The sequence below is a fragment of the Bidens hawaiensis genome, unplaced genomic scaffold (assembly GCF_021521415.1).
Source record: "Bidens hawaiensis isolate Kalapana, Puna unplaced genomic scaffold, B.hawaiensis_p1.1 tig00009444_1, whole genome shotgun sequence".
Taxonomy (NCBI): domain Eukaryota; kingdom Viridiplantae; phylum Streptophyta; class Magnoliopsida; order Asterales; family Asteraceae; genus Bidens; species Bidens hawaiensis.
In genome coordinates, this window is record NW_027491699.1 from 140,209 (window position 1) to 167,892 (window position 27,684).

Here is a 27,684-nt window from a genome sequence, read left to right on the forward strand (position 1 = left end):
TACCATGTGGACAAGTTCACCTAGAATGTTGATATAATATTCTATTGGTAAAAAAACTAATAAGAGATCTTAACTATTTAAATAATAACAACAAATAATAATAATAATAACAATAATAATAATCCAACATTTTCCTTCTGCATTTTTATAGGCAATGTTTTTAGCTGCAAAAATCACTTCAGTTTCATACTTTCCATAATCTTTTTGAGCTGGTTTCATAAATGATTGCTAATTTCAAGGCATACCATAAATGATTGCTAATTTTCAAGGCATACCAATCAACCAAACACCCCATACAAGGAATCACACCCCTTCCCCAACACCCTTCAACCAAACACCACCTAATATATACACATCATATGGAAACCATGAAGAATACCTACCATCATTCTCTAGAATTAAAAATCATGTGGGGCACACGAACGGTGAACCTTTGATAACGGTCATGCTAACTCCATTTCCACGGCCCGTAGAATAATCGTTTTTTTCTTAATATCTCAGCTTCTCTAGCTATCTGGATATCTGAAGCCCAAAACATTCTGTGCAAAGATTTTATGATGAACCGAGGAAGCAATGCCGCCACTATTATAAGCAAAATCGAGAGCCAATATGTAGGTTGCTTTGCCAATTCATATATTGTTCTGACAATGTTTGAATATGACATTAGTAACTTATTATCACATGGGTGTTCAAAAACTGTTAAAACCGACCAAACCGAAGCACACTGGCCAGTTTGGTTCGGTCTGGTTTAATGGTCTGACAGAGTTTAGAATTTGGAACCAGTAGTTTTGACCCTTTTTATATATTTTTCTCGTTTTTAAGTATCTAGTTAAGGGGTGTGCAGTGTGCACGAAACCGATATAACAAAGACGTAACAGAAATAACCAAACCCAATAAAGATGTTTTATGTTTTTCCCAAAAAAAAAGTCAGTTCCGTTTTGAAAACCAAATAAACCAACAAAACCCAAAAAAATCAAACCCCAGCTGATTGAAAAACCGAATAAACCAACTTTAAGTAATTTATAAGAAACTAATGAATAGGGTAGCACTGTAGCCCAAAAGTTTTAAGTCCAAATGTGTAATCATTAAGTAACCAAAAAAAAAAAAACTAGGCCCAAAGTTTCATGTCCAAATTCTCATTATTTCGAACCATTTTTCGGCCCAATATTTCCAAGCCCAAACGGCTAAACCGTAAACAAACGCTTTTCAAAAATCCAAAAACCGAAACTTTGGATTTTGGTTCAGTTTGACCCCAAAACTGACACATGTGCACACCCCTATCACCTATGACTAGTAGTTATGTATATGTATCAGATATTTATATTCATAAACCATATTTATCATTTGAACATTCTTAATACCAACTAACAATTTTGCACCAAGGACTGAAGTGTTAAACCTTTCTAAAACCAGCCAGTTTGATATGTAGTTCTCCGAAACTGGTCGGACCAGTTCATAAACACCTTATTATTATTATAAAAAAAAGTGACAAAGTTAAGGAAAACTAACCCGTAATTGGGAAAAACAGGTATCGAGTCCAAAACCACCACACAAGCAAACGTCAGTACAACTGAGCCCCAAATCGAAACATGCGTATAAACAACCCATCTTTGAACATCCATCGCCAAGTGTATGTTCACTAATATCACGACAGCAACCGTCCACAAACTACCCATACTCCAAATATCAATCGTGCTTTCCTTGTAAACAAATATGGGAACACAAAACAGAACGAGACTTTGCCATATTGTGTCGGTCATCATAATCCAAAGCAGAAAACTGTTGTAGCTTTCATGTCGATGGCCCGCTTCATATAACTTAGGATATTTGAGAAGGGTTTTGTGACTTAGGTCTTTATCCAGAATTCCAACTATAATTGTAGGGACGGAAGTGTAAATTACTGAGTAAAATACACTGCTCCAATCAGTAAGGGCGGATGTTGTTGAGAAAGCTGCACATAATATGTACCTGAAGATGATATAATAAGTTGAGACTATATAGGGGAGGGATCCGGTACAAACAAAATTAACATACTAAACATACAAATAACTAGAGTAATTAATAATTATAGTTTTGAACTAGAGTAATTACGTTATAAAAAATATAACAGTGTAACAATAATTACTCTAATTTTAACATAATTACTCTAGTTATTTGTACACTTCTCACGATAAACGTAACTAGTATTTGATCCAAACCCAGACTATATATATGTATGATAATTGTATGCATGGTGATTGTGACCTGTTTTTTCAGAAGATGGGTTGATTTAGATCATTTTTGTTTACTCAATGGGTTGATTTGGATCAATCAAATTACACGACAGGTCAAGATGGGTAACTCCTATTAAATATCTTTTTTAAACAACCCATTAGTTTACTAGACGAACGGGTCCAAATTGATACTTATTCCTTCTAATAACAGTTTTAACCTGTTAGCTTACTCGACCTAGAACGGGTCCAAATTGATACTTTTTTAGAGCAACCTGTTTTGACCTGTTAGTTTACCCGGCCTAGAATGGGTCCAAATTGATTCCTTTTTTTTCGTATTGACACGTTAGTTTACCCGACCTAGAACCGACCCATATTGATACTTTTTTAAAACAACCAATTATGATCTATTAGTTTAAAACAACCTAGAACGGGTCCAAATAGATACTTTTTTTAAAAACGACTCACATTGACCTGTTAGTTTTGACCTAGAAAATGTCAAAATTCATACTTTCCAAAAAGACCCGTTTTAACCTGTTAGTTTACCCAACCCGCCTGTTTTACCTTGCTTAGTCAGTTGTAAAGAAGGATGTGAAATTATTTACCAGAAAAGCATAAATACAAAGACGGCATTGCGGTAAAAGTTATAGAGAACTAAATAGCCCATGCGTTGGTAATTCCAATGACCGTGCACCAAAAGCAGTCTTCTTAAAAACCTAAACTGGCCCATTGCAAAATCAGAAACCATGACAGCCTGGCGACCTTCCTGTCCACATATGCCAACACCAACATCCGCCATTTGGATCATTGACACATCATTAGCACCTAAAAGCATTCATATTGTTATGTAGATACTAATGAATCCTCTTAAAAGAAAATTATTTATTAAATAAAGTAATAAACTAACTTACCATCACCTATCGCGAGTGTCATATCATCGGTTCGACTCTTTATTAAATCAACAATCCCCGCCTTTTGTAAGGGAGCAACACGACAACATAAAACAACCCTGCATAAAGTTGCAAGCTCGAACAGCTGTCCAAAAAAACACAAATGCCTTAATCAGATATAAAACTCAAGTTATCTTATAAGTAAACATATTTAGCAAAACTTCAAAAACTTGAATTCGAATGGAGCATAACAGCCTGTAAATCAATACGAATGGAGCATGTTCGTGTCTTTTCTTTTACCTGGAGCCGAACAAAATCGAACATGAACAACTAAACGAACAGGGTTTTCTTGTTCGAGTTCGTTCTTTGAGAAAATGAACGTGTTCATGTTCTTTATGTTCAGTCATTAACAGTATAAACAAACGGATCACTAATGTAAACGAACGAACATAACTACAAAAAAAAACATAATTGAGCTAAAACCAATCAGAATTAAATGTGAACAATGCATTGGACCAGAAACAAAAGTGAATATACTAACGAACGAACTCCAACAAAACTAATAAACATAAATAAACAAACTTAAATGCATGAACGAGACGTGTGTTCATACCTCTGATTCCAAATCTCTCTCCAAGATGTAAACTAAACTATTCCCGTCAATAATAAGTGCTACCGACCCGTCCACCGTTGATCTCTCGATTTTCGCCTCCGATAAAAGTGCTTTACATTCACTCTCTGAAGTTCCATTATGATAATCTGATGCATATCAGGTGTCAATAACTTACAAGAGAGAGCAATTGAAATAGCAGTTTCTTGTTTATCTCCGGTCAACACCCAAACTTTAATGCCAGCCTGGCGAAGACACTCAATCGTTTCCGGGACCCCCTCTTGAAGTTTATCTTCAATTCCAGTTGCTCCAAGCAACCGCAAATTAGATTCAACAAATAATGCGGTTTCCCTTAATTTTAAAGATCTATCAGCCAATGAAGTTGTTGCATCTTCATACATTAATTGCCATTTTTCAAGTTCTTCGTTTGTGAGATCTTTAGCAGCGAGTACGAGTGTGCGAAGACCAAGTGAGGAGTATTCGGTTAAATGGTGGTGTGTTGCGAGGGTAATATCGTCATTATCGTGATCTTTCCACAAAATGGTGAGGATTGACGTGTCTGCTCCTTTTACCAACACCTTCACGTTATTGTCCGGGAATCTGATAACGACTGACATTCGTTTTCGCACACTATCGAACTCGTGCAGACCTAAAACATCCAACCTACATTTTATGGCAAAAACAGGCTTTATTTTTCACCTTTTATAGATCAAAGAAGGGAGTTCATGGTCAGTTTTGGGCTCAAACCAAACCAAATATTCGGTTTTAGAGTATTCCAAAACCATTCGGTTCCGGTTTTTTGGGTTTGTAAAACTTGTTCGATTTTGGTTTTTTGGTTGAAATAATGGGTTCGGTTCAGTTTTTTTTTTTTCAGTTTCACCACTTGGTCAATAAAATTGTGGGCCCAAAAAAATGACCAAAATTGATGAACTTGGGCCTAAAACTTTGGGCAAAAAATTGACCCAAATTATTTACTTTGGGCCTGAAACTTTAGGCCAACAAGCAAGATTCAAAATAATGAATTTGGACTTGAAACTTGGGCCAACAAAAAAACCCAAAATTGCTTTATCGGTTCGGTTTTTTCGATTTTGGTTGATAGCAAAACTAAACCGCACAAAAATTTGTTTTTATAAACTAAAACTTTAAATTGGTCGATTTTTTATTGGGTTTGGTTGTTTCGATTCAGTTTGCCGGTTACAGTTCGCTTATTTCGGTTTCATTAAACTTTAAACAGTAATCAAGGCTCAAAAGAGAGTTTTGTACCTTAAATTCTCGCCATTGACATCAAGTACGATATGACCAGATGTCCTCTCAAAAAGAATATAACCGTAAGCACATGCAGCAGCTACAAGAGCTTGTTCATCAGGAGATTCTCCCTGATAATCAAGATCTTGATGAAGTTCAGTCTCAATGGAATTAGTTTGATTATTAATAGGAATCACAGTGTTACATGCTGCCAATGTAAGAAAAAATTCATGAGCGGCAATCTTTTCATCTCCATCAATTTCTTTGTGAAGCAACTCCATGAGCCCGGGATCAACAATAACATCAGACTTCAGATTCTTTCCTTTTGCTGATTCTGCAGATAAATAATGGTATAAACTGGAAATAGATTCATATATGTGTGCATATGCATATTTATACCTATTTGTATACTGTCATACTAGATTATTGCATGGTCAGTAAATAAATTGTGATTATTCGTAATGAATAATGATGTGTTTTTTTAGAAGTATATGATTAATAACCTAGAAACTGTTAATAATATAAACGCAAAGTGAATAAAGGATATGATAGTAATGGAAACTTTTTAAATCACTTAATCTCGTGAAGAGAGTAAAAATAATGTAAACATCACTAGATTTTAATTTTAATTTTTTCAATAACATAGAAATATATTATACATAAAAATACGTTTTTTAACATCAATTTAAAATAGAAATGGGTATAAACGGTAATTTTGATGTAGTTACAAAATAAGTGAAACGGGTTAGCAAAATTTCATAATCGAATCTATAAAACCAATTGCTTTACTATAAAGTACCAAACCTGTGATCTCTGTATTATCCGGTGTAGCGCAGGCCACCATAGACGAATTACAATAATTCTTCCCAAACACCGAAGCTTTCCGAAACTCCATCTTATTCTCGGTAAGCGTACCCGTTTTATCCGAAAACACATATCGTATTTGCCCCAAATCCTCATTAATATTCAAAGATCTACACTGAAACCTAGAATTTGTACTACTATCATACATATGTTTATCTTCAATCATAAAATAAGATTGTCCTATTCTCACCAACTCCATTGTAATATACAAAGATATCAGTATCATTATCTGAAACACAATAATCGAACTCAAAAACGCAAAAAACGTCTCCATTGGTATCCCATAATACTTATAAGGTTTTCCCGGAATCTTCCCTTTTATTGAATAACTTTTTCTATAATAAGGCAGTGTGTCAATTTGCTGCTTGTGTCGAATCAACCATAAACACATTCCAATCGCAACAACGAGACATAACACGAAGAGAAAAACCGATAACCAAATGGTTCCTTTGTTCATTTGTTGTTCCAATTTGCTTCTTTTAGATGGTGAAACCGCACTGTTTAACATTGCTTTTGTTTCTTGACCCGCGTAAACCACCACGCCGACAACCCACTCAGTGTTTTTCACCTGACACCCGCGTAAGATAATATTCGACTGGCTTAACGACACTTTTTGCGCGTTTATTTCCATTGTTGCGGTGAATTCGTATATGTTTCTATTGGGTTGCTCACATCTAATAACACCAGATATCAAATCGCCATCAAATGGCATATAACACGTTTCTTGTCTAGCATAACGCGTTTTTAAATTTGACTCACCGTCTAGATTCATGGTTTGGATATACGCGATGCCACTTGGATCACTGGTCCCGAGCAGCACCATGTCACACGGGATCGCCTCGTCGGCACACACTTTCACCACCTCGCCTACTTGGATATCTTTCCATCTTTTTGGTCTAAACTTACCAATTTGAAACACGGGTGACTCTTTATTGTTCTCGTTTCGGTCCGAACGGTGTCTTCGCCAATCCTCGTAACCATCTTTAATAGCGGTCACAGTTAGCACAAACAGTAACGGGAAAAGTGAGACGGTTCTACCGAAGACTGCAAGTGGCGGGAGCTGATTTAAGGCTGCGATTACTAGAAAATAAACGTACGCCACACGATGAAACTGAATGAAAATATTCTTCGGTAAGAAGCTAAAGATTGTGTATTTGCTAGTAGTAATCTTGTTCCCTGTGAATTCATATTCTTCATTGGTTCTTTGAGGGTTGTTGATGTACACAAGCCTTGAATTATCGCGTGCTGGACCGTTATGAGTATTATGATTATTCAACTGCATGCTTTTATTACGAATTTCAGATCGGCTAAACGTATCCGGGATTCGCGTAAAGCATAATCTTTCCCTCTTTTACTCATAAAAGTAATCAATCACATTTCATTTGCCCAAGCAGCTAACAAAATCTTGTTCTGTGACTTAAACGGAAACCCTAGACTGATAATAAATAAAACCCGGGTGCGTTCACCTGTCAAACAAGAAGCATAATTTCATTAAGGAATTTATACAAACAGGTGGTGTGCATAATATAGATCATAAAGTAATTGATTATATTTGGGCAGCTAAAACTTAAATGAAAACCCTAGACTGATAATAAATAAAACCCGGGTGTGAAACAAGAGCATAATTCCATTAAGGCATTTATACAAACAGGTGGTGTGCATAATATAGATCATAAAGTAATTGATTATATTCAGGCAGCTAAAACCTAAATGGAAACCCTAGACTGATAATTAACAAAAGCCCAGGTGTGTTCACCTGTGAAACAAGAAGCATAATCTCATTGAGGCATTTAAACAAACAGGTGGTGTGCATAATACAGATCATACAATTAGAGCAAATTGATGAATTATGAGACTAACCCAGATGAGATTAAGCCTTGAAGGCAGTGTTGAACGGATCTGGAGCGTAGAAATTGGAAGCAAATTGGGTTTAATTTATGAAGGTGAAAAGGGTAGCATAATAATAATAAAATAATAATAAAGGTTGCTTCTTTTCTTTGTGTAGTTTAAAGTGGGTTTAATTTCACGGGTTTTGTTCATTTGAGTCGGCAACAGTTTCACGTTTTCATCATCTTTCTTTTCTTCGTAGCTTTTTTTTTTTTTTTTTAATTTAATTTTAGGGTGGTTTTTAATATATCCACCGCAAACCTTACCCTTTTGATTTTCTGGTTTTGATCAGTATCTAACTTTAATATTTTTTTTTTTTCCTTTTTTAAGATTTGGCCTGTTATGATACGTGACACTATTGAAAAGAGCTATCATTATGTACATACTTTAATGCCTTTATTATTAAGAATTAAGATGCAATCCTTTGATCGCTATCTAAGACGTTAGTTTTTCCATTCTATGTTTGAGTATAACATAAAAAGAAATAAAGCAGAGTAAAGTGTCTTTTTGTTACGTATGTTTAGTCAGGTATGTATGCTTAGTACAAATATATTTTTTTAAAGATGAACTTTTGAGGATTTGAATCTTGTCATTTTCATTTGTTTCGCTAGCCTCGTTAATGTTTTTAACGTTAATGGAATAAGTTCCACGTATTTCAGTGAAATGTAACTTTTGGTGGACTCGTAGTTATTCCTTAAGCCAAGTAATGTTTAGGGCATTTAACACATGATTTAAAATAACTAAGAATGAGAATAAATAAATAAATCATCATCAACCATGTCAGACAGGAAATTTGGTTTCAGTAAATGAAATTTATAGGTCTCACTTGTCTTTCGTTAATTTCCCATTTGCATGATAACAAAAGTTGTAAAAATGTATAGTATCATCTAGTTATATCTAATAAATGTTTCTATCAAGTTGTTGATAACAAATAATATGAAAGTTTAAGGTAAGAGTGACTTTATGTTGACTATATAAACCTTACAATTGTCATAATATAGCTTAAGTATTGATACTACATTTTGGTTAATTATCATAATCTTTAAGGTATCTTAAAGCATAATTAGAAGAATCAAAACATTTAAATTTGTCACCAACACTCATGTTGGTTAGTTATTTGTTAAGATTTGGTAAGGAAACGTATAGAACTAAAATTAACCTTTCATGTGCTAACTGGAATAATATGATTAGGAGAATTAGATATCATATAGGTATTTTAATCTTTTTATTTTGGATGAAAGTGTCAATTGTGATCAAACCACATAATCGATTTTATAAAATTGATATTTCATAACCATCTCAATATATTTTATTAATAATTAATGGAGAGTCTGCAACTTAACGACGAGTGTGAAATATGATCACACTAATGTTAGTTATAGTAATTCAAAGTGCTACAGTTTTCGTCGCGTGCTGCGACGACACGTTAAACTATGGAATGGGTCGATTTTATAGTAGTATAGATAAATAAAAATAAGTAAAATTTATATTATTAAATACGAATAATGAATAAAATAAAATTAATAAATGTGAACTAAGTGTATGACTAGTGACTAAAGGACCATTCTACCCATTTAAATGTTGTAATCACGTAAAGTGAATGCATTAAGTGTTATATTATATGGATAAAATTTTATGAAACTTTTAAAAACAAAAATTTTTAACATACCTTTTTAAATGTTTTATAATATAGCATAGATAGTTAACAAAATGTCTATATTACTCGTGTTTTTACTAAAAGTATAAAGTGGCTTATTTAGCTATTTTTAAATGAGTTTTTTTTCCTTTTTTTTATAGATTTTCAAGTTTTGGTGATTTTTAAGTTTTCTGATTGTTTATCTTTTTCTTAAATAAAACTAGTTGGTAGCACCAGCGCGTTACACCAGGTGAAAAGCAATGATGGCAAATAGAGATTAAAATTTTGTGGCTTTTACATTTTTACTGGCATGTATTCTGAGTTACACATGACTATTTATGGCACTTTTGCTAGTATTATAAAGTACAAAATAACATTGCATATATATGTTGTAATGTGTCCATTCCTTCAAGCTGCTACTTTTCACCACAATATATTATACCTGTTAAATATTTGTTTTGTTAGTTAGATGAATAAATGTCTTGGTGATGTAATGTTGAACATGTTACCTAGTTGCTGCTATTTTTTGATAACTGATGTGTTGTAAAACACACATTTTTCCTTGCTAGTTTGTATGTCGTTTTGCGCATAAACGTTAATGAATATCATTTGCTTTTGCTTGAATTTACATGTTTGTGTATGTGATATGTCCCATGTTGAAGAGAGTGAGAAAACGAGTCAAATGAAGAAAGAATCAGTTAATACGGAGCTCAAATGAAGCCGGTACGCACAAACGAAGTTTAAACGAGTCAGCAGTCGATAAACGAAGACCCAAAGGGCATGACCACGCCGCGCGGCCACCTGACCCTTCATGGTCACGTAGCGCGGCACCCTAGGGGTGTTCTATGGCTTCCCAAATGCATCAACACGACTATTTTGTCTTATATGGGCTTGTTTGGACCTAGTTTGGCTTGTTTATCAAGTTTAATGATATATTTAAGAACCATAAACCCTAAAAACGAATGAATCACGATTCCAGCCACCAAAGATCTGTTCCAAACGAAATACCAAGGAGGAGGAGGAGGAGCCGGTTCGTTATTTCATCACCCGGTTGTTGGTTTTGAGTATTTTTAACGATTGTGAGTTTGTTTTTGAGTTTTAGACATTCAAACAAGTTGTAATCAGATTCTAATGAACATGAACATGTTTATCATATTTATCTATTTTATCTATTGTTCATTCATTATTTTTTGCTAAACTTGTTTGAATCACCTAGGTTTGATGTTTAACGGGTGATTTATCACTTTTCGGGTGCTAATATTGTGTTTGATTGTTTAGTTATTGTAAAGTTCATAATTTGTGATATTATTCCATGAACCTTGCTGACATTAAATGTATTTTAGGTTGCATGAGCCCCGGGTAGTTGATTATTGCATGAATTTGTTTTGTGTAGTCGTTAATTGCTAGTTCGGTTAATACTGAGTGTGTTGATTAATTATGGTAGACGTGTGCCATTAGGAAACGTGTTTCTTGAATCATTTAGGCTAGTAGGATCATCCCCTTTGAGTTGAACCAAAACCTTAGGGGTTAGCTTTTCTCTATGCTTTAGTTGATTTAGTTACCCCTTGCGAGACCACGTGCGGTTTTCAAGCTATCGACTAGGTTAGTTTGTAAGTTGAGTTATATTATCCTTATTATTGAATTACCCCTCTGTTCCTAGGTTTGTAATTAGCTCGAGCCTTAGTGAGGATTGTGATTTTGATACGGACCAAGTAATAAATCATTAGGGTACGTAAATAAACAACCGTAAATTAAAAGCTAAATAGACTTTGTTAGGGTTTTCTAGTAAAACTGACCGTAGGACCCAGTTGACTTGATTCCATCTATCTTAGTTCATCTTTAGAAGCCGGTTTCAAACACTTGTTAGCACCTGACCCATCCTATACCCGTTAAGTCATATTACCTAGGTGATTCATTTTCTTATTATCGTTAAATCCCGTTAAGTTTCTAGTTAGTTTCGTTAGCGTTAGTTAAGTTAGTTTAGATATATATAAGTTAAACAAATATATTGAGTAGGGTTAGTAATCTGAGCCACCTCACGTGTCTTTGTGTTCGATACTCGAACTTCCTTAGTCTTTACTACATACGATCGGTACACTTGCCGGTTGTGTGAACTTAAGTTAGGATATTCCGTTTTAATCTAAAGCTTAGTTGTGAGTCGTAGTCTTCGTAGATACATTTTCGCACATCAATAACCAGTTTGTTTGGGCCTGCTTCAACTCAAATGACTGACCAGACATGGATGTATATCAACTACAAAAACCTACACACACTATGCAAGATGTAGCATTTAAAAAAATGAATGTCTCAAAACTTGGTGTAAAAACACCAAAACTAGATTTGGGGTTTGCCAACTGGTGTTTCTACCGTGACTAAGAGACTAACCAACCAAACACCATCACAAAGAACTAAAAATATACGGAGAATGAGAGACAAATTTTTTGAAATCAATATAGTTTATTTGTTATATATATATATATATTATATGATTGTTGGATACAATTACAAATGAAAGTAAGGTTCATTCTTTCCATTGTGCCTCCTCAAAGAATCAAACCAAAACCATGCCACAACAAGATGATATTTCCTAATCATCATAAAATACAAATACCACTCATCCATAATACAACACATTAATTATACCCACCATTCCTTTTGACCCGAATAACAACTTATCCGACCCGATTACTCATATGGAACCTTGGCCTTTTGCTTCTCTTTCTTCTACCTTCACCACTCCCTGCAAAATTCAAATTCCAAACATTCAGAAATCAACAAAAGAATTGTTCAACTAGTGTCGTCTAAATTAGGGGTGTTCATGAAACCAAAATAAAAACCAATGCTTTATGTTTTCACAAAATCTGAACTTTTGGTTCGGTTTTGCCAGGGCCGGGCGGTCGACGGACCCCGGCCCGACACCCCGATATGACCGGATTTAAAATAAAAATAAAAATTGTATATGTATTTTTATGAAAAACAATATGTATATATAATGTTTAAACTTAATTACACAACCACTAGCTTGGTTTAGTGGCAAAGAGATACGACTTTCAACCAAAAGGTTGTGGGTCCTAACGTCAATTCACACATTTAACCTTAGGGGGTGTTTGGCCTAGCTATTATTTTTAAGCTTATGCTTATATATAAAATTAGCTTATTGCTTTTTTTCTATTATTTGATAACATTTTTTTAAGTGTTTGGATTAGCTTATATTCTATAAGTTAATTATGTGCCTTAATAAGTTGTTAAATCCAACATTCTTTAATTTGTTAGAGTAATAATTACTAATCCACCATCATTTGAGGACAAATGAGTAATTTACACTCATAGACAAATAAGCTTATATCAAATAAGCTAAAAAACCATCTTCAAATAAGTTTCTTCAAATGGGCTTATATAAGCTAATAAGCATAAGCTAAAAAAGCTAGGCTAAAACCCAAGTTAAGCTTATTTTATAAAAAAAAGCTAAAAAAGCTAGGCCAAACACCCCCTTATTTTTATAAAAAAATGCTTTTTACACAACCAAATCATAAGACCAAAAAAAATAAGGCTAAATTAAATTGCTTAAACCCAATAAGATACCCCTCCTTTCTATTAAGGCCCAAAATAAATATTTCGCCTTCGGGCAAAAAAAAATTTAACCGTTTTTAAAGTCGGGCCGGTTTTACTATTGTGTTTAATTAAAACCGGAAAACCAAACTTACAGATTTCCATTTTTTTTAAAGTAAATTTAATCGTTTAATATGTAGTATAACCCACATGTATAATAATGAATTAATTATTAGCTAAAAAAATGTTAGATCCAAACTCATTTTTCTTTTGCCTTCTTATTTTTAATCCAAAAATTTCAAGCTAAGACGATAAAACCGAAACGAATTTAAACAAAAAGCCGAAACCGAACTTTCAGTTTATGGTTTGGTTTTAGCTGAAAACCGACTGGCACACCCGCAATTCAAATCAATTCTTAATCAGTAACTCACTTGCAATTTATCCGGTTTGATCTTCTCTTGTTCCTTCTCTCTCAACGATCTAATCGGCAATATCCTCTGAACCACACACATCGAAAACAACCCGTTAAACCAATCCGAACCCCCTATTCGATTAACAAACACTTATTCTTCAAATTTAGAACTTACATTGCATACCGATCTGAGCTCGTTTAACCTATAAAGGCGATCGACTTCAATCTCAAGCACCTTCTGAATCTCACCTCTCTCCTCAATCTCCTTCATCTTCATCTCCATCGTCACCTCCCTCGCTTTAAGTATCTCCTCCGTCCGCTCTCTATCCGCCTTCAACCGCTCCATTTTCTCACGGATCGCGTTCAATTCATCCGCCAACGATACTTCAAACTGCTCGATTTGCACCGGGGCAGATGAAACAGTGGATACTGGAGAACGAGTTGGTTCCGGGTATGAAGCTCGATCAATCTTCTCATCCTTGTTGATGGATTTTGGGTTTGGAGGTTGCGGCGGGATGTTGGAATGGGATTTGAGGGGTTGGAGAGGGCGGCGGGTGGGTTTGGACCGAGGGAGGTGGGTTTCGGTGACCGGGGATCGAACGGACAACATTATTGATTGGGGTTTTGAGATTCAGATGAATGGAGAGTTAGTGAGTTTGGCTTTGTGTGTAAAGGAAAGGAAATGGGAATATAAAAGGGAAGATGTTGAAAGGGTAAGATTTGAATTTGAAAGCATGGAAGCGGGACTAACGGCTATGTGGTGTCTTGTTTTTTTTTCTTTTTAATTATGTGATGAGCCCACTGGATTCCTGATAATTTAAGATTCTTTGTGTGTTACTAAAGGTTAATATTATAGAAAACCAGTGTGGTCTCAGACATGTTGCGTCCGGTAGGTTGGTAAACTCGGATGATGGTAAAACCCAAGCGTGATGTGGTAAGTTGATACGAATTCCATCGGTTTTGGTTACGTGTGTTATTGTACTGACCAATGGCGTCGCATCGGTCGGTAAAACTCGATAATTGGTAATACCTGGCCGTTATCGATCCCGGTTGTTGAGGCAGTGAGTCTATGCGAATTCGGTCGATTTTCATCGTATTTGTTACGGTACCGAAACTAAAAAAATCAGTATTCGATCGGTTTTAGTTACAGTAAGAAAACTAAAACAAAACACAGTGAGTCTACACGAATTCGGTCGGGTTCTATCACATTCGTCACGGTACCGTAACTAAAACAAAAATAGTTTTTAAAATAACAAATACAAAATTGACATTCGGTCAGTTTTTGTTACGTTGATTAAGGCCGAAACTAATAAAACAAAAAAAACAAAAATACCCTTAATACGGTACCGCAAAGTGGCACAATGAGGGCTTTGCAACACAAACTTCTAAATTGTTGTATATATTATAGAAAATGATACATTTTTTTAAAAAAAATTGAAATAATAAAATTTGTTTATTTTGTTGATGTACAAACGACTATGAAAAGAACTTAGACGAATCAAATAATTGTTTAAATACATTAGCAAAGGTCCTGATAGTGATAAAGTAATTGTTTCTATTATAGAAAATAACGAACTACGCAATCATGGAGGATATTTGCATATGATGCTCATTAAAGGACTCCTTATGAAGAGGTAGGTCCCAGCAGAGCCCAGTTGGACCCGCAAGACTCACCTTGAACAGGGACGTCTGTGCAATGACCAACCGCTCCAGCAGGACCCACCATGCTCAAAGAACCTTACGCGCAGTACGCCAGTTGTACCCGCAGGGAAAGCCTCCCAATGGTGAAGTACCCCGCCTGTTCCCGCAGCTGCGGATACAAGTCATCAGGGAAGGCTACCCGCACTAACAGCAAGGCTACACGCGCAAGGCATTCGTTACTTCAGTAGTCACATGAAGGAATGAGCAAGGCGGGAACACTCCCGCCTAAATGAGCCAGTCCGTATGCTTCTGGAAGGTCTTTCGTACTATACCTACTAAGGTATGGGCGGAACAGACACTTTGACCAGAGCAGCCCATGAACTAATCACAGGGTGACAGCTCACCGACAACAATACGAGGAGGAGCACCCTCTAGTACTGTTTGTCACTATTAGCCGCTGCCTACTCACCAACCCTTACGATGGAACGTGCGCAGCCTACAGTTGGTGGAACAGTGCGTAGCCGGCAGTAAAGGAACAGTATACAGCCGACCTTATTACTGTTGGCCGTAACCTATCCACCAACCAGCATGGCCTGTGCATAGTCCACTGTTGGTAGAACAGGAATACTATTCAGCCGGCTGTACCTGCTTGGAAACCTACCTTCGGCTATAAATACTCCAACACCTTGGAATGGTAAGATCATCATCTGATATCTCAATCTTATCTAGCAATCTCTTAATATACACTTATATTCAGAGCAATCTAGTCTGATTCTCACGCCGGAGGGTGGTCACAAGGAGGAACCCCCCCTTCTCAGTGACGAGCTTACGGTGTCTGTTTTGCAGGTCTCTAGAAGAACAACCTTCTCAGCTGGACCTCATCCCCGTGGGAAACATTACTTAACCCCCAGATTATCTATAATCTGTCCAGGGTTCACTTAGTGTTTCTTCATTGGCGCCATCCGTGCATAAAAGCTAGAACTAATTTAGTTTTTCAAAATTTTTGAAGAAATGGTTAACGTTACTCCGGTCCCAAGGCTAGTAACCGACCAAGAAACCCCGGTAACCACAACCCCAGCAACTGGGGGGAACACCGGCGGTTATACAAATCTTACGAACACTACCCCGACTACCCAAGCCGGGGCAAGTGCAGTAAATATTTCACTGGGGTTCACTGATGCCCAGTTGGAAAAACGAACGAGGGTCCCTCGCCAAACACTAGATCAAGTGAAGGCGTGGGCCGAAGCACGTCAAAGAGAGTTCCAAGCTGAATTGGATGAACGCTTGCGTTCAGTTCAACAGGCTGACGAATTCGGCAGTACTCGCCAACACCTCAATATGAACAGTGAGTGCGAGTACTCAGAAGACGAGAGGGAAGAATCCGATACCGACGCAAACCCTCGCCATAAGGCGAAAGGGAAGCGTAAGGAAACGGACTTCCAACCAAAAAGGAATTTTGGGGAAGCTTTTAAACCAACAAATGCGGAGAGAAACCCGCGTGACTTCTCCAAAACCTTTAGACCAACTGCTACAAATGCAGGAAAGTCAAAATTCGCAAGGGACATTGCGGAAGCAATCGCCCCGAGAAGTGCCAAACAAATGTCCAACATTGGCACTTATGACGGTCTATCCGACCCAGATGACCATTTGAACAGGTTCATTGCGGGGGCTACCGTCAGTAACTGGACGGAACCCACGTGGTGTTACATGTTCCAGATGACTCTGGTCGGAGCGGCCAGGGCATGGTTCGATCGTTTACCGGTCCACCATATATATGACTGGGCGGACTTTCAGAACAAGTTCAGCCAGCACTTCAGCCAACAGAGGAAATACACTGAAGAACAGTGGACGATCCTCAACTGCGTTAGAGAGGAGGATGAATCTTTACTAGACTTCATCACCCGCTTCAACTCCAAAAAGCTAAGTCTCGGCAACATAAGTGAAGATCTGGTTCGCGCCGCTTTCATCCAAGGCGCCGAATACCCAGAGCTTATCCGCACATTGACGGGTAAGGATGGCATGCCATCAACATGGGATGCCATCATGACGGCGGCAAAGCGCTTTGCCGAGACGGAAAAGCAACTGGGAAGGGATCTTCCCCAGAGTACACACCTCTACACGCAGAGGACAAGAGAGAACAATGTTCGGATCGCCCGGCAGAACAAAAAGAGGAAGCTAGGTATCTGGCAGTCAAGGATAAACTTTGACACCTCGTCCAGCTCTCACCCTCTTGTTGGCGGAAGAAATCACACACACCCTTCAAGCCAAAAGCACCGGTGGACGCCACTCACCAAAAGCGTCACGGAGATATTTGCCACTGAAAAGCTACCGTGGCCAAAAGCTCCAATGATCCGGCAGCGACCTAATGCGGATCAGAGCAAATCCTGTGACTTCCACGGGACAAAGGGTCATGGTACAGAAGAGTGTACATCCTTGAAGGATATTGTTGAAGCATTCGTCAAGGATGGAAGACTGGCACACCTGGTGGCATCAATCAAGAAGGGAGGACGGAACGACAACCGGTACCGAGGCAACGGACGAAAGCCCGTTGACATCAGAATCAACATGGTTCATGGTAATATCAGAGGAAGAAAAAGGCGAACGATAGAACCATGTGCGTGGAAGGAAGCTGAGGTGCGCTTCCCGCGAGTGCCAGGAGGACCCAGCAAAGAAGGCCCTATCATCATCAAAAGCCAGCTGGGGCACTACATCACCTCCCGCACTCTTGCTGACAACGGCGCCTCGTCAACGGTGATGTACAGGCAGTTCTTCGACAAGCTAGATGACGAAGACAAGGAACGCCTGGAAACGATCCACGCCTCGATGGAAGGGTTTGATGGCAGCACAAACACCCCCCTGGGTATCCTATCTTTCCCCGTCACTCTCACAGATGGGAAACACTCCCGCACAGAAGACGTGGACTTTGTCGTGATGAGGAAGCCACACCACACATACGACATTCTCTTCGGGAGAGACGGGATGGCAAGATTCAACGCCGTGGTATCCTCAGTCCACGGCATGATGGGATGGCCAACAGCTGAGGGTGTAGCGATGATCACCGACATTCCCCAGGTATGCATCGCATCTGTCTCATCTAAACCCAAACCAAAGATGGCTAAACCAACCATCACCGAACCAGAAAGATGGGCCTTCAACGGCAAGTAGCCGGACCAGGCCGTCACCATTGGCCCAACAATTGTTGATCCCACACGCACCTTACTTAAGCGCTTATTACAAAGGAACGCCGACATCTTCGCGTGGACACCAGCTGACATGACTGGTGTACCCCGGAGTAAGGCAGAGCATAAGCTCAAATGCGATCCGGCTGTCACGCCGATCGTACAAAAGCGCAGAGTAATGGGGCCAGAACAAACTAACGCGTGTAGAATCCAAGTCAAGGAACTCCTTGACGCAGGCATCGTACGCGTTAGTAGATATCAAACTTGGGTTGCAAATCCCGTTATGGTACCGAAGAATGACAAACAATGGCGCATGTGCATAGATTTCAAGGATTTGAACAAAGCATGCCCCAAAGATTGTTATCCGTTACCTGAAATTGATCTTAAGGTGGATTCGTTGGCACCATTCCGCCTTAAATGCTTCCTGGACGCGTATAAGGGGTACCATCAAATCCACATGGCCGTTGATGATCAGGACAAAACCGCTTTTCGGACGCCCGATGGCACATTTTGTTATCAAATGATGCCATTCGGACTTAAGAATGCCGGGTCCACATACCAACGCCTGATGGACAAAGAGTTTCATTCCCAAATTGGGAGGAACTTGGAAGTCTACATGGATGACTTGGTCATCAAAAGCCCTGACCCAGAAGCGATGTTGAAAGACATCGAAGAAACTTTCAACACGCTCAGGAAGATAAACATGAAGCTCAACCCGAGCAAGTGTGCCTTTGGAATGGAAGAAGGGAAGTTCTTGGGGGTCATCGTCACTAAAGATGGCTTCAGAGCGAACCTTGAAAAGGTCGAAGCCATTATCAAAATGGAATCACCTACTACCATCAAAATCTCAGTACATGATTTTGGCCATTTTACCTTGTTAATTAAGAATTCAAATATATCTTTAAGTTTCCACATAAACTGAGCAGCAAATTTAACATAAGTCAGAGGGGAGCACCCTCTAGTACTGTTTGTCACTTAGTGTTTCTTCACCTTATGTGGTAGGCTTCAATTCCATATTTCTGGACAACAAGTGTATGGTGAGGATGAATTGTAACCAAATATATTAAAAATCAAGAAAACTGACTTATGTTAAATTTGCTGCTCAGTTTATGTGGAAACTTAAAGATATATTTGAATTCTTAATTAACAAGGTAAAATGGCCAAAATCATTTGATGAGATTCAACCAATATAAATAGGTAAAAATGTTTCAGAGATTCGTGTTACGTGTGTGGTTTTTTAGACGACGACATGGAATATATAAAGACCATTGAAGAAGCAAATCATTCAGGTTCCGATTATCATCTATAATGCTGTTTGTTTGCTACAACGCTATTGTTTGATAGTCTTCATACATTTGATTTTGTTTGGAAAAAGACATGAGAATCCTTGTCAGATGATATTCTTTACATCATCAAAGAATGTTATTTTTTTTAACGGCCAACATACAGGGAATTAGTTATTCTGTACGGGGCGACCCAATGGCAAAAGGTTACTGTCAGCTGGCGTAACCCAGTCGTACGAAGTCGTTAAGCGCCTCTAAGTTATCTCCATTTCCGGGGAAACATACCTGCCCGAAGGCCTACCGATAGTAAAACTCGGACGCCTTCGAAATCGAACGAAAAAGATCTCAGTCTTTTTTCATCAAGCCTCTCATGCCCCTCCAAAGTGTTGTTAGTAGAGTTTGAACTTGAGTTTTCATTGAGAAACTCAAGCTTCTTACCACTATACCGTATTGGAAAGGACGAATGTTAAAGTTAATAGGTCAATTACTTTTGTATTTAATTCTTAAACTAGCATTTAGGACCCGCGCTTCGCGACGAGAGCGTTAAGTCGAACAAAAAAATATAAGTAAAAGAGTTAAACTATAAACTCGTTGCAAGTCAACACGAAGTCAGTCTGTATCAGGTTACTACATCGAAACTAAACAAAATAAATAAACCCGTCAATGCCAAAATACAACAAATTATATCATATGTAGAACCAATAAAACCGACACGTTACAACAGTAAACTAACACAAATTCGGTTAGTATCAGTGGTACCAACACAAATTCGTAAACATAAATTAGTAAGCAAAAAAAATATAGTTGAAGGCGATGTATCAAACGTTGAAACACGGATATAAAATCATGAGACGATGGGATATTTTTAAATCATGAAAAAAGTTTCGGTCATTTTAAAGATGAACTATGAAAAATAGGAAAACAAAGTTTGAAAAAATCGTTTAACCAACCGACAAATAAAACATGTAAAGCTGACACTTGCCATAATGTTATGTTTAAAAATATAATTTGTAAATATTTTATTTAGTTTAAACAAAAAGTAAAATGAAAGAAATAAAAACCATTATTTTTATTTATGAAAATTATTTTTATTTATGAAATTAAGGCTAACAATTTAGCTGTTATAATATGGGCATTTAAATATTTGCAATCTGTTTTGAATTTCAACATCTAATGTTGAACTACCTTATTTTTACATCTTTATGTTTTAAGGTAAATAATTTTTTTTGTTAAATATAATATGCATTTATAGCATTTATAGTATGTATGTCACACCTCGATCAAAGGCGGCGGAACATGCCGGGTGCAACGTGATTGGACAAATACACAAGACACTATTTAAAGTGACAATATTTAAACAACTCATTTATTTCATAAATCAATAAACAAACACATCTCGTTCATATAAACAAATTTGGAAACAAGTAAAAATCATATTGTTCGTTTTACTAATACCCTAATGGTCTTGGTAACGTTTTTCATCAAGTCCTCGAGTCAACAAAAGTCAAACCTGTAACATGCATAAAATAATATTTTGTCAACACGTATGTTGGTGAGCAATTTCACAGTTTGAGTATATATATAATATGAACGAAATCCATAAACGTATATGAGACTATAAATAAAAGCATCAATCGTGGCATATAAAACATATGTAAATGAGGATCCTTTCTGATTGGTAACAACCGACATATTTGAATAATGAGGCCCTATTCTACTAGCACAAGGCTAAGTAGTTAGGGGAGCGTTTGATCATACTTAATGAGGCTCAACAACAACATAAAAATAAACACTCGCGCACGTAAAACATATGAGGCATATAACACACGAAAGAGCAAGTATTCCAAGTATCATATACCCTAAAGTTTGTGGTTTGAGAAATGTGTATAATAAATCATTCTTGTTTTGAATAAGTATGCATGTTACCCCCAAAACATAAAAGGGAAAACGGGGGATGAAATGTACTCACCTCGATTGATGAACCGAAAAATAAATAGATAAATAAATGAAGCTCGAACGGTAAACGAACAGATCCGACTTGAAACGATAAACACCTTAGCTAAAATAAATAGTGTAATAATTAATGAACTTGAAACCATAATGAAACTATATTGGAAACATTGAATGAGAAGGTTCGGTTGTTAGTCGGGTTTCCGGTTAATTTGTTAACGACTAGAGACTCGTACTTAATTGATAATTTAAAATAAAATAATATTATTTTATTTGGGCTTTTAAATAACTACACCAATATTAAATAGAAACAAGACGGGTTTTAAATCAAGGGTTCGGTTTTTATAAAAATGAATTGATAATAAAGTTTATAATAATATTATTAATGATAAAGATAGAAATGATAATAATAATTTTATAACATGCTATATATATATATATATATATATATATATATATATATAAAAGATCAAAATGATGATAAAACTTAGTAATACTACAAATTGAGAATTGTTGTTAAAACTAATAGTAGTAGTAGTAGTAATAATAAATATAATAATTATTACTTTTGTTGTTGGATGCGTTATTAATAGATTTATAAGTTTTAATAATAATAATAATAATAATTATTATTATAATTATATGTCCAAATTTATAATAACTAATACTTAACATTTTAATAATAGTAGTATTAGTGATAAAAATATAACTCGAGTGGCGACGACGTTAAATGACAACTAGGCCCGACATGGGTTTCGGTTCTATAAAACAAGTGGATAATATTCACAATAATATAATTTAATAATATTACTTAATAATCATAATAATAATAATATATTGTTATGACAATTATGATAATAATAATTTCTTGGTTAAATGATAATAATAACGACAATAATAATAATATAAAAACTATCTTAATAATAATAATAATGAAAGTCTTTAAAACTAATAAGTTTTATATATTTTAATAGTTTTATACTAAGTATGCAACTTTTAACAATGATAACACGAAATCGGTTTTAACGTGGGACTCAAACCCGGGTCTTGTCGAGACGACTCATCAATCAAATTTCCAAAACACAATTCAATTCCATATTTTATATAACAAATTATAACCAAACTTATAACCGATTTTTAACAAACTTAAATCTTATAATCGAATTAAACTAATAATACCAAGGCCTAAATTTTATACCTTTCAGAGGTTCGCGAGTCATGACTCTACACCGTGAAGGAACCGAGGCGCACCCACCGGAGACGAAGGAACAAAACTGTCGGAGCCGATTCCGGCCGTCGGAGACGCGCCGGAAAACGAAACTGAGAGAGAGAGATGACGGTGAGAGAGAGAGAGGCAGAGAGAGAGGGAAAGACCCAGTGGTACACCGGTGGCCGGTTTTCCGGTTGCCGGAAAAACGAGTGGTGAGGGGGAGACTAGGGGTGAGCAAAAAACGGTTCGGAACCGTCGGAACCGAGGAACCGGAACTGAACCGGTGCCTTAGAACCGCTAATGTGTGTACCGGTTCGGTTCTCGGTTATCAGAATTTGCATTAAACGGTTCCCGGTTTGGTTCCGGGTAAAACCGGCGGTTCTAGACTTGGAACCGTAGAACCGGAATATTCAAAACGCCTTAAATAAATTTACCAATCCCCATATTTTATAGAGTAACTTATTAACCGGCATATATTCAATCATATTTTAATTCAAATCTCCTTTCTTTACGTTCAAGAAATTAGCAACCATCATCAATTTTGATTTAAGCTATCAAGCTAATTTAATATAAAATGATACGATATTTCATTAATCTATCGTTGCTAATGATTTATTTAACTTGAACACTTTGGTTTTAATAAAAAAATATAACGAATGTTCATGTTGTAATCAAAATTAGTTTTACCGTGAAAAAAGACACACCGTTGTATAAACTTGTTTTGCAATTTGCAAAGTTTGCATAACTCATTTGTAAATAAATGATCGAACCGGTTTTAGCCAGAACCGATTGGCAAGAACCGGCTTAAGCGGTTTTGGAACCGAACCGGTTTACTATAATAGGTTCCGGTTCTGGTTCTATTTTTCACTCATTTTCAGTTCCGGATCGGTTCCGGTTCGGTTCTTGCGGTTCTGAACCGTTGCACAGTCCTAGGGGAGACGGCTGGTGGTCGGCGTCGGGTTGGGTTACAGGGAGGGAGCAAGGTGGTGTGCAGTGAGAGGTGGTGTTCGGTGATGGTGTTGGCCGGAAAAACGAAGGGTGAAGGTGAGGGGTTACCGGAGAACGTAAAGGGGAAATAAAATGGGGAGTGGTGGTGGTGCGTCGAAGGTGATGGCCGGCAGGGATGGCTGCGGCGGCGGCGGTCGGAAACAAGGGAGGAAGAAGATGGGGTTACCGGAGGTGGTGGCCGGATACAGCTTCTCGCCGGAAATGGAGGTCCGCCGAAAACGAGCTCGCCGGAACATCGAGTTCGCCGGAAAGACGGCAGGGAGAGGGTGGCGGCTGGTTATATGAGATTAGGGTTAGGGTTTTTAGGTATTTATAGGTGGTTTATAAAATATTACACTTTGGCCCCTCAAGTTTGGTATTTAGTTAAAAATGATTTAAAACTTGTCTAGCTTTAAGGAAAATCCAATTTAGTCCCTAAAGTTTATTTAACCAAACGTATAAACTAAAACTAACGAAGTTTTGACAAACCTCGCACACGTTAGAGTTATAACATCAAAGATTTGATAAATTGCCGGTTCGGGTTTACAAACTTAACCACCATTTCGAAGTATAATTTATTAAAATGAAACGCAAAAGGAATCGACATGTTACAAGATGATTACCAAATGAATATAAAACGAGACCCGAAATTGACGAATGTCACAGAATCTACTACTGTAGGAAATTTCGTCCCGAAATTAAGATAAACTAAAGAAAAATAATAATTACCAACAATATTGCCTTTAGTAAAATAATTGCAAGAAAAAATTTTGACAAAAGAATAACACCAATTCCTTGGATGGCTCAAAAAAACGCCACAAATGAGAACATAATAAAGACACTTATATATAGGAAGTACCAGCGACGTATCCACCATGCCCTTATCATAACTCTCATTTCTACCATTTTTCCGCTATCATCCTCGGGCCTGAGTTATCGCACACAAGTGTACTTACTATGGCTTCCATACGGGAATTTCGATAATTAATTGTGCACCCATAATTATTTCGATCGTCGTATGGTCCACATGGTTCGTCCCGTTGCGTGGTTTAAAAGACATATTTACTTTGAAATCTTAAACATTAGAAACGTGCATGAATCTGTTGACTTTTACACATATTATAATACCCGCAGTTGGAAATTTTGGGGTTGACCCTTTTTAAATAAGTAGGGAAATGGAATAAATAATTGAGTCAATTAAAATCTTAAAGTATAACTAAGGTGAAAATAACTATTTTGGTTGAAATAAGTGAAGGCGATCAAATAAATAAAATCCATAGTAGACAATTACGAGACGAGGATTGAAGTCAAATGTCATCAATGTGAAAAGAATAGACAAATCCTTAAGCCCTGTGGTTGTACGTCGGGACACTAAAATTTAGTATAAAATTCGATGAGTGAAAAATGAGAAAAATCCAATAAGTGAAACGAGGATCCAAAGGGTGAAAATGAGAAACCCGAAAGGTGAGTACATGAGGTAGGGGTAAACTACGTTACAATTTCAATAACGTCGTGCAATGAGTTTCATACGTGTACAAACTTGAGATTAAAAGTAATTGAGAATTCGATTGCGTGAAATGTAACAACATGATAAATGAGGTGAGTTTCTTTGGGGTGACGCATACGTGTATCAATATAAATAAATAGTATTTGATTAACAACCAAAACAATCGATGAAATGTTATAAAACGTGTATACGGCCACTATTGTGAAACCATTTATATAATCGTCATTATAATAACGGTTTCTAATAGCGCCAAAACTTGAAGACAACCACATATAGGCCGTTAATAGATTAGATGAAATGATATAGAATAATGTATAGAATCGTGTTTACATAAATGCTCAAATATAAATAACATAGTCATGAAAATATCGTTTAAAAGATAAACAAGATTTTTTTTAGCGAAGTTAAGGTTTTGAAAGTATTACACAAATTGTTATTTAATAGTTTGCATTCGATCACGGAAATTAAAACACAAAAATAAAATCTCATGTGCATAATATGGTCATCGAAACATCTCATCAAATGAAAAGAAATCGTAAAAATCAGTGAGACTCGAATAAACGACGAAATATGTAAGTCGCGTAGCGTATAATAGACTAAAATTGAGAATGAGGTATTAAGTAAGGCCGTTTTATTGTTTCTAAAAAATGTACATAATAACAAAGCATCGAAGTAGCTTGTAGCTAGAGAAACATTTAAATCATTACCAAATATGAAATATGTAAACCAAGTTGTTAAAGGAGTTTGTATACTTAAAGTTATTGTGATGAAAATAAATTATATAAAGTGATGATGCTTGCGATAATATAATAAGAGGTAATAGTCGCGTAAATCATTATTGAACAAAATTTGTGTTACAATATAAAATATTTATAAACGCGTCCCAAAAGATTTGCAAAGCCATGGTCATTGGATTTATGCAATATGGTGAAAGTTATAATTTATTACTAAATAAATCCCGCATTCAACATTCAAAATGAAACCTCGTATTTATAAAGTTATTAAGAGATTTATCACCTTAGGTGACAATATTTAAAATCTTGAAATCATACACATAATCGTTTAACAACCTTTGAAGACAAATCCTCATAATCAAATAATTTTTTTTGTCATGACAATACAATATATATATATATATACACATATTTTTAGAGTGTATAATTTAAAAGTGATTATTTGGACACATGAGGTCGTTATAAAAATACATTAGTTGTATATATATAATTACAAAAAAAAATTAGGGAAAAACGAAGCTTGCATGCGTAGGGAGGGGTCTTAGGCTTCGTACGGTGAATGGGTTGGAAATTTAGTAGTAAGTGAGGGTGTTTAGGTCGGCTTGAGTAGTTGAGTTTTCTTGAGTTGAATTGATGGGGTTTGTTGAGTTTAGGTCTTTTGAGTGGTTTAGGCTTGGATGTTTGTGTGAGTAGTGGTTGGGCTAATAGGTGCGGTTTGGCTTATTTGAGCTCAGGTTAAGTTGATGGGTTGGATAATTTTGATCTTGGCTAGTTTGGGTTGAGATTTGGTTTATACATGTATTTTGTAAGGAGTGTTTGGGTTGCTATTTTGATATCAAACTCTATGGTTGGATGAGAATGATGTGGCGATATGGTTTGCGACTCGACAATGGTATTGGTCGAAGGGTTTTGAGTATTAGTTGGGTAAGCTTTGGTTTGTATATGTTCAAGGCATTTGGTGAATGTGTTTGTCGTGTCTTTGAAGCATTTGGATGGTAAGTTTGAGAGGTTTTCGTGGCGTAAAGGTGTCGGTATTTAAGGCTTTTTGTTGGGTTAATATTGTACATCTTGGATTTTGCATGGGGCTTGAGTTGGTGAGGGCATAGTTTTGGATGTTTAGGTTTCGTTCATATTGAGGAAAGATTTGAGTGCTCGGGAAACTTTTGAAAAGGAAGGGTGGTTTGATTTAAGGGTGTAGTTTGAGACGGGATGCGGGTGTTTGGGAACTTGTGGTTATGTATAGGGAGATTTTTGACCTATAAGTATTAATTGAAAATATCAAAATTTATAACTAATGTTTGAAACATCCATGAAAATTTTGATAATTGAAGTTACAAGTTAATATATATATATATATATGAATATATATATTATATAAATAGAATTTTTTGAGATCCGAGCGTGTGAATCACACAATTTTTTTTTAAAGATTACAATAAAAAAAATTTTGCTTATGAGGAAAATTTAAAATACGTAAATTGAATGTCAAAATTTGTTATGAGGTATCAAACATTGAATGATGAGTGTCGTTTTGGGAAAACAAAGTTGCGAAAAAAAAATCCCTTTTTTTTTTCTTTTTACCAAGTTCATTATTTAATATCTTGTGACGAAAATATTATAGTAAGTTAGAATGACCGGCATTGTAAATCGAGAAATCAAGAGTAAACGATTTTTGTCTTTTAAGTAAAATTTCAATGAAATTTTGCATTAGAGTTTCAAGAAGATTGATGGTCGGGCAAAAGTCGTGTATATTATTATGTTATTTGTTTAATTTTAGTTTAAATATTATGTGAACTTTGGTACTTCAAGCGTGTTTATGTGTTTCAGGATACTTGACGTTAAGGACGCTTATCGGGATGAATTACGAGCTTGGAACAAGGATGTAGAAGA

At 36.4% G+C, this 27,684-nt stretch overlaps 1 protein-coding gene and 1 pseudogene across 2 annotated transcripts; both read right to left on the minus strand.

The window, feature by feature from the left end:
- Positions 1-320: 320 nt before the first annotated feature.
- LOC143532396 (phospholipid-transporting ATPase 1-like) lies at positions 321-8,108 on the minus strand (annotated as a pseudogene). The gene is made up of 8 exons (XR_013135164.1): positions 7,680-8,108; positions 5,760-7,285; positions 4,974-5,289; positions 3,714-4,373; positions 3,122-3,245; positions 2,816-3,035; positions 1,510-1,968; positions 321-641 (listed from the first exon to the last, which is right to left on the minus strand). The product of XR_013135164.1 is annotated as a phospholipid-transporting ATPase 1-like (transcript).
- A 5,169-nt stretch (positions 8,109-13,277) lies between these two features.
- On the minus strand, positions 13,278-13,938 carry LOC143532397 (uncharacterized). The gene is made up of 2 exons (XM_077027459.1): positions 13,479-13,938; positions 13,278-13,388 (listed from the first exon to the last, which is right to left on the minus strand). The coding sequence occupies exons 1-2, from the start codon at positions 13,911-13,913 to the stop codon at positions 13,311-13,313; spliced, it is 513 nt and encodes a 170-aa protein (XP_076883574.1). The 5' UTR covers positions 13,914-13,938; the 3' UTR covers positions 13,278-13,310.
- Between the last annotated feature and the right edge of the window lie 13,746 nt (positions 13,939-27,684).